This window comes from Sphaerulina musiva, assembly GCF_000320565.1.
Source record: "Sphaerulina musiva SO2202 unplaced genomic scaffold SEPMUscaffold_9, whole genome shotgun sequence".
Lineage (NCBI taxonomy): Eukaryota > Fungi > Ascomycota > Dothideomycetes > Mycosphaerellales > Mycosphaerellaceae > Sphaerulina > Sphaerulina musiva.
The window spans coordinates 295089-308810 of NW_016017391.1; the positions used below are offsets into that span (position 1 = coordinate 295089).

The window sequence follows — 13722 nt, forward strand, 5'->3', positions numbered from 1 at the left end:
TCTCTCTCTCTTTCTAGAGATAAAATCTCCTTTCAAAATCTGCGAATTTCGACCTTTCTTTCGTCGAGAGTAGACTACATCGCAAACATTAATGTACTAGATACCTGTCTTGTAAGATAACTACGGCAATAATACCCTCTCGCAAGGCGTATACTAGGCTCGTCTTCTTCTATATCCGTTGGCTAGTTCTCGCGAATTCATTCGGCTTTTACGTCTCTCTCCGTCGGGAAGTGGAAGCCTAAGACCGATGTACTTCTCTAGGTACAATGCTTTCCTTAGTAGTAGTCTCCCGTGATGCTTCTCTTCATGTTGCCCTTGTCCTTGTTCTTGTCCACGTGGTAGAATTTGCGGTTGATGACGCCGAGTACATGTGACTGAATCTATCTTTGCCGGGCTGATGTATAGGGATCCCATTGTAGACGTGAAAAGACTGCAGTGCAACAACCAGCTCTGTAAAAACGGACCTTAGTCAGAAGGCCAAAGAGTCGACCGGATAGATACTACCCGGCTGGCACTACTCTCCAATTATACGACTGCAGTGAAATCAATCGACGGTTCTCTCCTCCTTTCTGGCTGCCCCCTTCTTGCAGAGGCTCCATTGGCGCTGGGCTCAGGCGCTGGGCTCAGGTGGAGGAGAAAGCTTGCATCGGACGAGGTGGCCGATGAATATACAGTCTTACCGTCCTGTATGCACTTCGGCGGCACTTCGGCCACCCTCTCGCTCTCACCCGTGACCCGATATTTTTCTTGGCTGATCCATCGAACCAGAGCCCTGCCTTCTCCGCAACACATCCTGGCCATTGGGACAAGCTTCGTGGAGGCCACGAGTTGGTTTCGTTTTTACACTCGGTAGCAGACTGTAGTAATATCGTAAGATATCGAACAATTTTACAGCTTCTTGTAACCCGACTCGAATCGATCGGATCCGCATACTCGGGCGATATAACCAGAAGCTGTACTACATCGGAGGAGGCACTATAGCTCTGGTGGAAAGTGAATCTGGTGTCCCTGCCAAGAACCCCGTATTCTTGGCGCTGTGATACCGGGCAAAAAGCTGGGGCGTGTTCGGTGGCGGTAAAGTGCTACTCCAGCCTCTCTCCCGCTAGCCTTCGTACCGCTAAAACCGACCAACCTCAATCCCTCCACATCCCGCTCGCTCACAATCTCTCCTTCTCTCCCCGCACGTTGTTTCTAGCGCGGCAGAGAATTACGTGCAAAAGACCGGGAAGACCGCAGATCAGTCGTGACAGGTGGGAGGGCATATAAATAAGAGGCTTCGGCCTTCTGTGTACATGTATCACGGGGGCTTGGCTGTAGACTGTGTTGTTCCTCGAGCACACGACGTGCTTACAGAGACCAATACCTCCATCATCATGCGTGGCTCCAACGGTATTGCCCTACTGGCTTCACTCACTAGCGTGGTGCTTGGCCAAAGCGGTATGTTGAATAATGCCAATTTCGACTACCTCACTTTCAAGTTTCTTGCCTAACATGCACGGCAGCAATCCAGGCCGATGGCACCAACTTCACCTTGACTGGTGATGGCGTCTCCTACCTGTTCCACGTCGATCACGAATCTGGTGATCTCGTTTCCGACCACTTTGGAGGGCCCACGACCGATTTCGTCCCCGCCGCACCAATCAGCACCCAAGGTTGGCACGATGGACTGGCCAATGTTCGGAGAGAGTTCCCAGATGTGGGCCGAAGTGATCTTCGTTTGCCGGCCATTCACATCAGGCACAGCGACTCCAGTACCGTGTCGGCATTTGCCTACCAGTCTCACGAAGTGATGGACGGCAAGCCACCACTTCCAGGTCTTCCGGCAACGTTTGGCAATGCCGAAGATGTCTCGACTGTGAAAGTGACAATGTACGACAATTACTCGGATGTTACTGCGGTGCTCTCCTACTCCATCTTCCCCCGCTACAATGCTATTGCAAGAAGCTTCCAGATCATGAACAATGGGTCGAACGACATTGTCATCGAACGTGCGGCATCGTTTAGCACTGACATGCCCAATCTTGATTTGGACATGATTGAATTGCAGGTAAGAAGCTTCATGGGAACAAGGTCGTGACACTCGGAAATACTTGCTTACCCCCCGTTGCTTTCAGGGAGACTGGTCGCATGAGATGAACAAGGTCATCCGCAAAGTCCAATACGGCGAGACTGGCTTCCGCAGTACAGAGGGATATTCTTCGCATACTCACAACCCTTTCTTCGCTCTCATGGAACCGACCACGACCGAGACATCCGGAGAGGTATGGGGCTTCAACCTGGTCTATACCGGAAGTTTCGCCGCAACGGTAGAGCGCTTCTCACACGGTTACGTCCGTGTTCTTCTCGGCCTCAACGAAATTCACAGCAGCTTGACTGTCGCGCCCGGTGAGACGTTCACATCGCCCGAAGCCGTTGCCGTCTACTCTTCGCAGGGTCTGGGTGGAATGAGCAGGAGCTTTCACAGCCTGTACCGCCACCACTTGTCCCGGTCGAACTACACGCTCCAGACTCGACCCGTTTTGCTGAATTCATGGGAGGGCTTGGGCTTCAACTATACCGCCTCGTCGTTAGAACGACTTGCAGGTGAAGCAGACGCTCTGGGAATCAAGCTCTTTGTGAATGATGATGGATGGTTCGGAACCGAGTATCCGCGCAACAATGACACTCTAGGTCTAGGTGACTGGACACCCAATCCCGCAAAGTTCCCTGAAGGTCTGGGTCCATACGTCGCAGCAGTGAACAATGTGTCGACGACAGGTCCCGACCCAGAGCCGTTGAAGTTTGGTCTCTGGCTCGAGCCGGAGATGGTCAATCCCAGTAAGTTCAAACATTATCCAGCCCTACTCCAGTCAGGATCTTGTGCCGAGACACTCACACATCTTTTACTCACACCCCCCTTTTTCCAGACTCGACTCTCTACCACGAGCACCCCGAATGGGTCATGAAATCCGGCCAACACGCCCAAACGCTCACGCGAAACCAACTGGTCCTCAACCTCGCCCTCCCCGAAGTCCAAGACTACATCATCCAATTCGTCTCTGAAATTCTCGACTCCGCCAACATCGAATACATCAAATGGGACAACAACCGCGCGATCCACGAAATGCCCCGCCCATCCACCTCACACTCCTACATCCTCGGCCTCTACCACATCATCGACATCCTCACCACCAAATACCCCCGCATCCTCTGGGAAGGCTGCGCCTCCGGCGGCGGCAGATTCGACGCCGGACTCCTACACTACTGGCCACAATCCTGGACATCCGACAACACAGACGGTTCGAATCGCCTCACCATCCAATTAGGAACATCTCTCGCCTACCCGCCTTCCGCAATGGGTTGCCACGTCTCCAAAGTCCCCAACGGACTCACTGGAAGAAACATTTCCATCGAATATCGCTCTCATGTCGCTCTCATGTGTGGTTCTTTCGGGTTTGAACTCAACCCTTCCGAACTCTCTCCGGAAGAAATCTCCGCCATCCCAGAAATCATGGCCCTCGCAGCTCGCATCAACCCCATCGTCATCAACGGTGATTTCTACCGTTTACGAACCCCCTCCCCTTCCTCCTCCTATTCCCCCTCATCATCAACATCCGACAACTGGCCCGCGGTCCAATTCCTCTCGGCGAACAAAACCACCGCGATTGTGTTCGCATTTCAACAATCCGCCATGATTAAACCTGCACCGCCTCCGTTGAAATTGCAGGGGTTGGAGGCGGAAGCGAGGTATTGGAATAGTGCGGATAATGGGACGTATTGGGGGAAAAGTTATATGTCTGCGGGGTTGAATTTGGATTGGGAGACGAGGGATTATCAGAGTGTGGTTTTGTGGTTGTATAAGGTGTAAAGGTGAGGGGGGAAAGGGGGGGAAAGGGGGGGGGATGTTTGTTTGTTTTGGACTCCGCTGGAATTGAGCTCGATCGATACTTTCGTGAGATCGAACGGGAGACATATATCTCTCTCTGATTGTGGAGATGATCGATGAGATAATATATCTAGGCTTGCTTCGCAGTATATAGCAAGCAATCCAAAAAGAAAAAAAGAAAAAGAAAGAAAAAAGAAATCTCATCCACTAAAAACCCTCCCTTTCCTCATCATCATCTTCCCACCACCCCCATCATAACCTCCAGGCCCCTTCTCCTCTCCCGGCCACTCCCCAACCCACTCCCCCAACTGCTTCAAAACCCTCTCCTGCACCTCCCTACACGCCTCATTAACCTCCCCATTCATCGTAATCAAATCCGACGTATGAAACCCGCCCGTCACAACCTCCACCGGAACATCCCCACTCCCCTTTAACGGGCCACCAGGTCTCAATTCCGCACTCACGCCACTTTCTCTCCAAGGGTCAAATTCACCATTCACATAAATTAATCTCTGCGTGGAAGTAATATTCCATCCGCCCGTGTACGCGTTGACGTGAGCTTCAGTGCGGCCCCGAGCGAGACCGTATGTGGAGCCGTTGGTGCCAGGAGGGAAGTATAATCCGCATTGCCGAATCCAGTAGTCGGCGGTGACGAGGCGGGAGACGATGGAGGGGCGGGAGGTGGGGGCGCCGTCTTGCCAGTAGCCGAAGGGTTCGTTGCAGGTCATCCAGACCCATTGTCGATCGATGGGGTTGCTGAGAGAGGTGTCGGTGTAGAGGGGTGAGCTGGCGTTGTAGGTGTCGAAGCAGGCGGTGTTTAAGGGACCTTGGAATTCGGGGTAGTCGTATGCGGAGCAGTAGTCTGGGAGCATTACTTCGGTCCACCATTTGGCGTAGCCGTTGAGTGCTTTTTGGAGGCCTACGCCTTCGGCGCCGGGGACGGTGAAGTTGAGAGATGTGACGTTGTAGGCGTTCTCGACATAGTCGCACCAGTCGAAGAATCCTGTACCTGTGTAGAATTGGTTGCCTGTGCGGAGGGTGAGCATTTCCGTAGTAGTATATCTTGTGGGCGGAGAGAAAACTTACCTTGCCACAACCAAGGCCCATTCTCCAGAGCTGCCATGAAATCGTCGTTGTGCTCCACATCCGCCATCTTGAACTTTGCCTTCAAGGCATGCTGTTCGGCGGCAGTTCCGTTCATGAAGACTAATAAGATGATGAGTACGCTGATCATGATGCAGACGAAAGCACGATACTACGCACCTCCGTCCATGTAGTCGATGACCTTTGAAACATCCTTGCTGCAGTTCTGTGACGCCGTCAGCCAGTCTATCAACATGATTTGGGCGAAGTTCCGAGTGCAATACGGACCTTTGGCATTCCCTCCTGCACAGGAAGGAAGTAACCCCAGTAGTCCGACACGGCCTGCACAGGAGCACTACTCGCGTGATAAGCCCACAGAGTGCCCGGATCAACACTTGCAGTCCACGCGGAGAGTGCGCCAGAGTAGCTTCCACCCATGGTGACCCATGGCACATCCTTTGCATTGCTCTTGGCATGTTTAGCAAAGGGAAGCTCGACCTTTTGTGCGAAATAGGTCAAGTCCTTGATGGAATTCTCCAGCGTGAGATACTGCATGTCGTCGGTGGTGAGTTCTGTCACAGGAGTACTAGTGCCCCAGTAACGATGCTCGAGGACAATGGTCGCGGCACCAATCTGCTGAGCAAGCAAGCCAGTGGTGCGGTTTGTCCCGAGATAGCTGTAATATCTGGTGGCATTAACTTCTCCTGGCGTGAAGAGAATCACAGGCGAGCCCGGGCCCTTCCAATAGGTGGTATCATAGTAGTAGAACTGGTCAAAAGTTCCTATGCACAATTAGACTGGACCATCCTTCCCCGACTACAGGTCCGTGCATACCGAGATCAGGATTGTTGTGATCGATGAGTTGCTTAAAGGTGGAATTGCTGTAATAGTCTTGTTGCATAGGCTTCTGGCCACCGGGCATATGTCGAGAGGTACCCCATCCTGCTAGTGATCAGACAATGCTCTTCTCAGCCAGCTCGATCCTGCTCACTCACCTCCATGGGGATAACCGCCATTCCAATCCCAAGGATTGTGGTCACTGTGAGCGGCAAGTTGGCTCTCAGCACACACAAGAGCCGCAGCAGCTGCACAAAACGCGAAGAAGCTCTTCATCCTTCCGACAAGCAGATGCTGATCCGGGCAAGCACGGCACTGCATGCACAAGCATGCTGGGCAAAGCTTTTGTATATGTCCATGGCGGCGAAAAAGTGCCGCTGCTTCTCATTAGAGAGCCGTAGTGCTGCTGCACTGCACATCTGCGGCTCAGCAGTAGTGACACTGCAGCGCAGCATCATGGTGGACTCGGAGCGAACATCTCCTGCCTTGTTGGTGCAAGGCTCGAGGCAGTGGAAGATCGCCGTCACGCATTATCTCTGCTTCGGGACGCAGATTAGTGTGTTCCACAACATGGCGAAGTATGCCACTGTGGTTCCTTTGAGGCAGCGCGCGGTCATTCAGATCAAGTCTGTAGTAACGTCCCGGATGCACCTCCATACACGTCCACGATAGAGTGATCGAACGAGACCGGCAAAGGCCCTGATCCCACAACGCTCGGTGGGAGGTCAAGATACGGTATGGCGGCTTTGCCTCCTCTAGTATCGTCCTTCTCGAACGAGATTGGCGCGGTGGAGAAGTTTGTGTCGATCACGTTTGAACTTCGCGGTATGCCGAGATGCGATATCGCCACGCGACCACGAGTGGGAGAGAGATGTTACGGTACCTCCTACTTGGTACTGTACCTCTAGCATAGCCAACCGCATCTTCGCATCACCGCTTCATGCAGCAAATCAAATGCGTGCGACTGGTGGCTGATATCGTGGTCGTGTGCGCAAAAATGGACCAAAAGTCCACTCTCGGCTTTAGTCATGATCTGATCAGCCATATCGCCGCCAATTCACCTGCGCTTTCACATGCGTGGCAAGTGAAGTCAAAATATATACCTATTCGAGAGAAAATCCAGCTATGTCGTAAAGGTATGTCGCTGACAGGTTCGGCTTGGCGGTCAGGGTCAGCGGAGCGGAGCGGAGCGGAGCTTCCTTTTCGTGCCAAGCCTTGCCCAAAGTTGCTTGAACTCAACTTCACCTTCCATGGGTCGTTACCAGAACACAACAACCAAAAAGACCGAAAATTAAAAAACTCCTGACCTCCTCTCCGAACTCTCGGGGAAAGAACATCGTGGCATCCCGACGACACAGCATATGAACTCTTTTTTTTCCAAATAGGTACCTTACTCCCTCTGACGCGTGACGAGAAAAGTCTGTAAGACAAACGCCATGTGCTGCTTTTTATGTAACATAGATCGTATTCGGGCAGCGCACAGGCACTTGGTCGTTTGTACGACGAGGAGGTAGCGGTTACTACCTATTTGATTAACGATACGATTTATAGCTATCTCGTACTTATCATGCTTATTGCAATAGCTAGAACATGATAGTTGTACCAAATACCTTACTCGTGCCCGATCTACGTACAACTTCGCAAGGTTAATACCGCTACCTATAGCCGGGCATATCTGTCGAGCCAAAAGAATTTAGTAGGTAAGGCAGACATGTTGCTTACGAGACAAATCATTCTCCCTCTCCCTCTCCTTCTCCTTCTCCTTCTCCTTCTCCTTTAATCAAGTGAGCCTTTTTCCTATATCAAGACAGCAAGACAAGGCAAGACAAGAAGATAATTTCGACAAGTGCGTGTCCTTAATAGGGTTCTCCCGCCTTTTATAATTTATGCTCCCGCCTTTTACAAATGCCTCCAAAATACTCTCATATACAATAAGCCCTTCTCGCCTCCCCCTCATCCTTCTTCTTCTTCTTCGTCACGCACCCCACAAACGACCAATCTCTGACGTTCAACCCCCCCTCCCCTCCCCTAATTATCATAACCATAACAGTTTCCCCCCTCCCCCTCAGACAAAAACAGTTCTTCTTGCCTATAAATCCGTAAATCCGTATAATCCCACCAGCCAGTAATAATTCCAGCATATGTAAATTAAAAAAAAAGGAAGGAATATATATAAGCTTCATTCCTCTTCATTATGGAATGCGCTACCTACCTACCTAGGTACTTGAATTGATATTAATCAATGACAACGACAATGATGACGAAATCAATATCAAAAAGGTGACACAATGTCTCTGTTGTTGGTGAAGAGAAGGAGAAGGAGAAGGGAGGTAAAAGAAAAAAGGGAAAAAAAAACAAGCGACCGAGAGTAGAATTGTTGCAAAAAAAACAAATCTTGTAAAGCAGAACCCGTTGAAGGACCGGTTGAGCCAGTCAAGCTAACCAGCCATCCATCCAGATTTCATTTCGAAAAGTCAAAGTCAAAGAAAAGGAAAGAAAAGAAAAAAAAAAGAGAAACTAAACCATCTCGACCAAAAGCATCCATCGTCACGACGACCAGATTCGGAAAAACAAAAAGGGTTCGCCCCATATCTGCTTTGTCCTTGTCTTGATCAACTTCAACTTCACTTCACTTTTGGACGACAATAACAATGAGAAGAACAAGAACATTTCCTTTGTTTCCGAGTAACTCGCACTCGCACTCCACTTTAGTCTACTTTCGTCTACTCCACTCTACTTACTTACCCAACCATCGATCAAAGATACGCCTCATAAGATATAGCTAGCTGACATAGCACTTCCTCCTTCATTCATTCACCTCTTTGAAGAGTGTATGAAATCGATGGATCCGGCGAAAAAGGGTCTTTGTATAGAGATGCAGATGCAGATTCAATGGTCTTTTCCTGCTGCTCTAGTAGGTAGTAAGTAGTAAGAGTTTACAGTAAGTCCGTCCAGTTCACTCACCTCAAATCAACTCGGTCAACCATTTCCCAATCAACCAATCAATCAATCTACGTCCACCATGTCCGTACACCCAGCAGCTTCTCACCCGCAACACCAACACCACCACCCCCTATTCTGGTTCACCTCCCTCTTCATCTTCCGCTACCTACGCCTCATCGTACACCTAATTTCCTTCTGGCTCTATCGTCCCGCTCGCATCCCCATCCATCCCAGCGTAACATCTCGCGATGTGACAGTAATTCTCCCGACCGTGGATCCCGAGAATCGCGACTTTCGAGAATGTATTCAATCGTGTTTGCGAAATCGCCCCGCGGAGATTCTGATTGTGACGGTGGGGAGAGAGATGAAGAGACTCTGTGAGAGAGTGGTGGACGAATATGCGACGGATGACAGTACCAGAGTTCGAGTGTTGCAGGCAGAAATGGCTAACAAACGACATCAGGTTGCCGTGGCGATTCCGCATGTGAGAACGGCAATTACGCTGCTGCTCGATGATCATGTCTTCTGGCCCTCGTCTCATTTTTTGCAGACCGTGTTGGCCCCGTTTGAGGACCCGGCCGTCGGTGCGGTGGGGATGAATAAGCGCGTGAGACGGACGGATGTGGGTTTCAATATTCGGTCGTTTTGGAATATGATTGGCGCCATTTATTTAGAACGACATAATTTCGAAACTCGCGCGACGAACACGGTCGATGGGGGCGTGTTCGTTATTTCGGGGAGGACGTCGTTGCATCGGACGGAAATCTTGCAGAATAAGGAGTTTTTGAGGGGGTTCAAGAATGAGATGTTTTTCTTTGGCTTGTGTGGACCGCTCAATCCCGATGATGATAATTACATTACGCGATTCGAGGTCCGTCAGGGCTGGAAGATTAAGATCCAGTATGGCCCCGATGCAGTCATCGAGACCACGCTGGGCACGTATCCCAAATTTCTGTCGCAGTGTCTGCGCTGGGTCCGGACGACATGGCGGTCGAATAGCTGCTCGCTGTTCACGGACCGTACGGTATGGTTTCGGCAGCCTTGGTACGTCAGCCTCTCGAGCAAGAAACATGATCACAATACTAACAGATTGCAACCATACCAGGTGCGTATACGCTGTATATATTACCTCATTCTTCAACTTCGCCCTCTTCAATGACCTCGGACTCGCCTACCTGCTCTGGGACTCTCCATACGGCTCCCGACAGAACTTGTATCTTCTCGCGGTGTGGATCCTCGCAACCAAAATGGTGAAGTTGTTTCCATATTTCCTTCGTCATCCCGAAGATTTGCGGATGTTGTTGGGATATTTCGTATTCGCCTACTTTCACTCTTTCGTCAAACTGTACGCGCTACTGACCTTTTGGAACTGTCATTGGGGTGGAAGGGACCTGAAGAGCCTCAACGAAGCTGCTGAAGTGCGGGAATCGAAGGGAAGTGGAAGCCGGAGCCGAAGCCGAGGAAGTGGTGCCGAATATGGTGGCAACGCGGGTGTCAGGCGCAGGGCCAGAAGTAGCAGACCGGGGAGTAGAGTGCGGTCTGAGAATTGACGCGAGCGATGGAAGCTCAATACGTGTATATACAGCGCGTAACTGGTATAGAGTCAATCAAGTAGATTGGTCTAACCGCACAAGAGGAAAGAGGCAAGAGGAAGGTCGGTCAAGATGGATTTCCCATTGCCGATGCCAAGGCTCTAACGTGTTTAATACCTCACCTACATGTAGCTCATTATCGTACACGCGTCACGAACAAGGGACGCGTTAAATGTTGGTCATCATTGAAACTTCCAGGTTGGAAAGTTGCGTTGCGAGTCATCATCATTATTCACGCTATGCAGTATATACGCACGTACCGTTCCAAAACGATAGGTAACATCAAAAGTCGGCAGAGCGAGCATGTGCGCATCAATACCATCCTTCCACTCCGACACGCTCCTTCTACGGTCGCGGTCGGATGTGAGCGATACTGTTGGCGCGAGACGCCGATGGGGTCCCTCTCGGAGTCTGGCGTGGAGTCACGCGGTTCTCTCCAAAGAAGCGCTGCGATTGGGAATATGATCGGCCATTCATACCGGGACGAGCACCAGACGCGGTACCTGCACATTGGTCAGCTTCGCTCGCCATATATGATCCCCTGGGACCGCACTCACTTCCGTTCCGGCCAGACTTCTCCACGTCCATTCCTCCCGCATTTCCCCCATCGTCGCCAGCCTTAGCAGACGCCAGTTTCTGCGCAAAGGGCGAGCGCTTCCGCAATACGGGTCCTTTCCAGTAGATGACATAGACTGCTGCCACGAGTAAGAACGAGATACAGAACAAGATGGTGTTGGAGTATTGCAGATTTCTGCCAGACGATGCACCAATGTTCGTGAAAAAGGGCGTGGCGGGAACGGTGAGGACACCAGCCAGGAAGTCTCGGGCCCAACCATTTCCACCCGTTGCAGAAGCCGAGTAGGGCCCATATGCACAAATCATGTAATCAATGGTGGCCATGTAGATGGCATAATTGGCAATGCCGATGATGGCGGCAAAAATCATCGATGCGATCCAGGGCAGGGGCGGGCCCTGAGTGGTCCAGGCGAAACCAATGAGTCCGATGGGCAAGCATGGTGCCAAGTACAGCAGCAGATCCAGTCTCGACTCGTACTGCGTTCTCTCGTCATCGGGGCGCGCCTGGCGTTGCTTGACGTTGCGCCTAATGGCGGGGATGAATAGGCCCCATGCAATCAGATAGCCGACTCCGATGGGAATGAAAGCCAGACCAATCTGCACGGTCGAGAATCCCCATTGCTTGTATACCAGCGAGAAGGACTGAATGAACATGAAGATGAGAGCGTCGGAGAAGCCCGAGAGCAGCGAGAGCACCAGGACAATGGGCTCGGTCAAGAACATCTTAAATGGACGAATCCAGGTGAGGAGCACCTCCTTGGCCGAGAATCTGTCACGGAAAGGCACCAGCTCGTCTGGCCCCCAGACATTGGCGCTGGGATCCTGCTTTCTCCGCTTCTTCGCAATGCGGTTCATCATAATGGTGGTTCGCGTTTCGGGGACCGTAGCAAAGTGTAGGAGTTGTACGGCGCCGCCTGTCAGATCCGTGAGCCCATGTATCCCATCTACAGTCAGAAAGTCTCACACACAACGTACCAAATATCAGCTGAATCCAAATGCTCCATCGCCAGCTCAGGTATGCTTCCGTAAAGCCACCCACGATGGGACCCAGGATGGAGCCACCCACAGATGAGAAGACCACAAAGGCCACGGCGTACTGCTGCGTATCCGACTCCCAGAGATCGGCAATCATACCCAGGGTGACGGAACCGCCGGCGGATGACAGACCTCCGAGAGTACGGCCGATCATGATGGTGGCGAAGTTGGGCGCAAGAGCCACGGGAAGTTGCCAGATGTTGACGAGGAATAGAGACAGCTGCAAGATAGGCCAGCGCCCAAATTCCTCGGACCAGGGGGCCCACAGCTCGCAGCCGAAGGCATACATGACCAAGAAGATCATGGCACCACATCTCGCGGCTTGAGCACTTACGCCAAACTCTTCGCTGATTCCGGGAATTGCGTTGGAGTAGAGCGAGGTGTTGAAGTTCATCGAGACCTGCACGATGAAGATGACAGTGAGGATGTACCATTTCTTGGCGGTCGGAAAGCAGAAGCCCAGCTCTTCATAACAATCGTCCTCGGTGAGTTCGTATTTGTCGTAGGTGCCAATTTGCTCGAGTTTCTCGCCGTTACCTTGTGTCGCGTTACTGGACCATGTCAGCAATGAAGGGGTCTGGTATGTGTAAATAGCAACAATAGCAGTGCCAAGCATGTCCTCACCTTGCCGCGATTTCATCTTCTGAAGTCTTATCCGAGTGGTGATCCTGGGCCAGCTTCTCGTTCGCGCGATCGAGGTCGGCCTGGTTCATGACCTGGGGCGGGTCCTCGGAGAAGTGGGTGCCTTTCGCCATGGCGGCGGCGGCGGCGACGTCGATGGGGAAGGTGGAGGAAGGGATGGGTGGGAGTGTATCGATGTGGTTTTATTGATACTGCGGCATTGACGGCGTGGTGGTGATGGTGGTGGTGGTGGTGGTGGATATCTTTGCTATCGTTGTTAAGGTATTGTTATTCGATGCAAACAACACATTGATGATGGAGCAGCAGCAGCAGCAGCAGCGAGGCTGATAGGATAGGCAAAGAACGCAGGAGCCATGTTGGCGGGTCGGCGGGTACATAAAGGAATGGAGGATGGAAGAGTACCTAGGTAGCGCCGACAGTGAGGGCAGAGGTCATCGGGTGCGGGCGAAGGATGGGATGACGCTGTTCAGTGCTGTAGGAAGGACCCACTTTGGGACCACATATCTCGGATCCATTGGAAGGTACCAATACCACCTAGAAGGTACAGTTACTCTTTAAGCCTGGAGGTAAGCCTTGGAGGACAGTATCCATTGCTTGCCATTGCTTGCCATTGCCGCCCAGCCCCACTCCGCTCCGCACCGCCCCGTCTTCCCTCTCCGCCCTCTCCGCCCTCTCCGCCTCGCTCTGTCTCTCCAGTTCCACAGCATTGCTTACCTCCTAGTTGGTACCTTACCTGGTAATGAAATGGATTTTATTCTCACCAGACACGTCTAATGCGCAATGCGCAGCTGTCAGTAAGTTACTCTCACAGGGCTACATTAGTGATACAGTAGTGCGTCGGGCTCTCACGAACGGGTGGCGTGGTGGGTCTTTCGCTTTCTTTCCTGCTTGTGCCTCCTACTATTGACCGGTACTTTAAACACTCACACGACTGGACGTGCATCTGCATCAAGCACGTCCCTACGCAACGCCGATCGCATCCCCATCGGTCGTCTTGCGAACTGGCCATTCCCTCCCGCCTCCAAGCCACTCCGCTCCCAAAGCTGGAGTCAGTGTGGGATACCCATGGGCGCCGGTGCACGTGAGAAGCCCGAGGCGGTTTCATCTGTCTCTCCTCTCCTTCAATATCAGATGCTGTATGGGACCACG

The 13722-nt window shown here is 51.8% G+C and overlaps 4 protein-coding genes across 4 annotated transcripts; 2 read left to right on the forward strand and 2 right to left on the reverse strand.

Moving 5' to 3' along the window:
- Positions 1-1373: 1373 nt before the first annotated feature.
- SEPMUDRAFT_119573 (glycoside hydrolase family 36 protein) lies at positions 1374-3847 on the forward strand (the record flags this gene model as incomplete). The annotated part of the gene is made up of 4 exons (XM_016901529.1): positions 1374-1437; positions 1503-2047; positions 2115-2817; positions 2907-3847. 4 exons carry the CDS (start codon positions 1374-1376, stop codon positions 3845-3847), a joined length of 2253 nt encoding a protein of 750 aa, XP_016757953.1.
- A 228-nt stretch (positions 3848-4075) lies between these two features.
- Positions 4076-6087, reverse strand: SEPMUDRAFT_90655 (serine peptidase; the record flags this gene model as incomplete). The annotated part of the gene is made up of 6 exons (XM_016910533.1): positions 5944-6087; positions 5783-5890; positions 5237-5730; positions 5129-5174; positions 4952-5071; positions 4076-4892 (listed from the first exon to the last, which is right to left on the reverse strand). Coding segments are annotated over exons 1-6 (1701 nt in total), but the record flags the coding sequence as incomplete, so codon positions are not given.
- Positions 6088-8807: 2720 nt separating this feature from the next.
- Positions 8808-10244, forward strand: SEPMUDRAFT_143628 (glycosyltransferase family 2 protein; the record flags this gene model as incomplete). The annotated part of the gene is made up of 4 exons (XM_016903052.1): positions 8808-9080; positions 9165-9772; positions 9834-10146; positions 10233-10244. 4 exons carry the CDS (start codon positions 8808-8810, stop codon positions 10242-10244), a joined length of 1206 nt encoding a protein of 401 aa, XP_016757955.1.
- Positions 10245-10404: 160 nt separating this feature from the next.
- Positions 10405-12899, reverse strand: SEPMUDRAFT_150950 (MFS general substrate transporter). The gene is made up of 4 exons (XM_016906497.1): positions 12556-12899; positions 11872-12482; positions 10878-11810; positions 10405-10823 (listed from the first exon to the last, which is right to left on the reverse strand). The coding sequence occupies exons 1-4, from the start codon at positions 12684-12686 to the stop codon at positions 10666-10668; spliced, it is 1833 nt and encodes a 610-aa protein (XP_016757956.1). The 5' UTR covers positions 12687-12899; the 3' UTR covers positions 10405-10665.
- Between the last annotated feature and the right edge of the window lie 823 nt (positions 12900-13722).

Bases quoted from the DNA above. Each gene is read 5' to 3' on its own strand.
- SEPMUDRAFT_150950 (XM_016906497.1), bottom strand. From the start codon at position 12,686: ATGGCGAAAGGCACCCACTTCTCCGAGGACCCGCCCCAGGTCATGAAC. The intron at 11,811-11,871 runs GTACGTTGTGTG...CGGATCTGACAG, and splicing joins TTGGATTCAGCTGATATTTG to GCGGCGCCGTACAACTCCTA. The intron at 10,824-10,877 runs GTGAGTGCGGTC...ACCAATGTGCAG, and splicing joins GAAGTCTGGCCGGAACGGAA to GTACCGCGTCTGGTGCTCGT.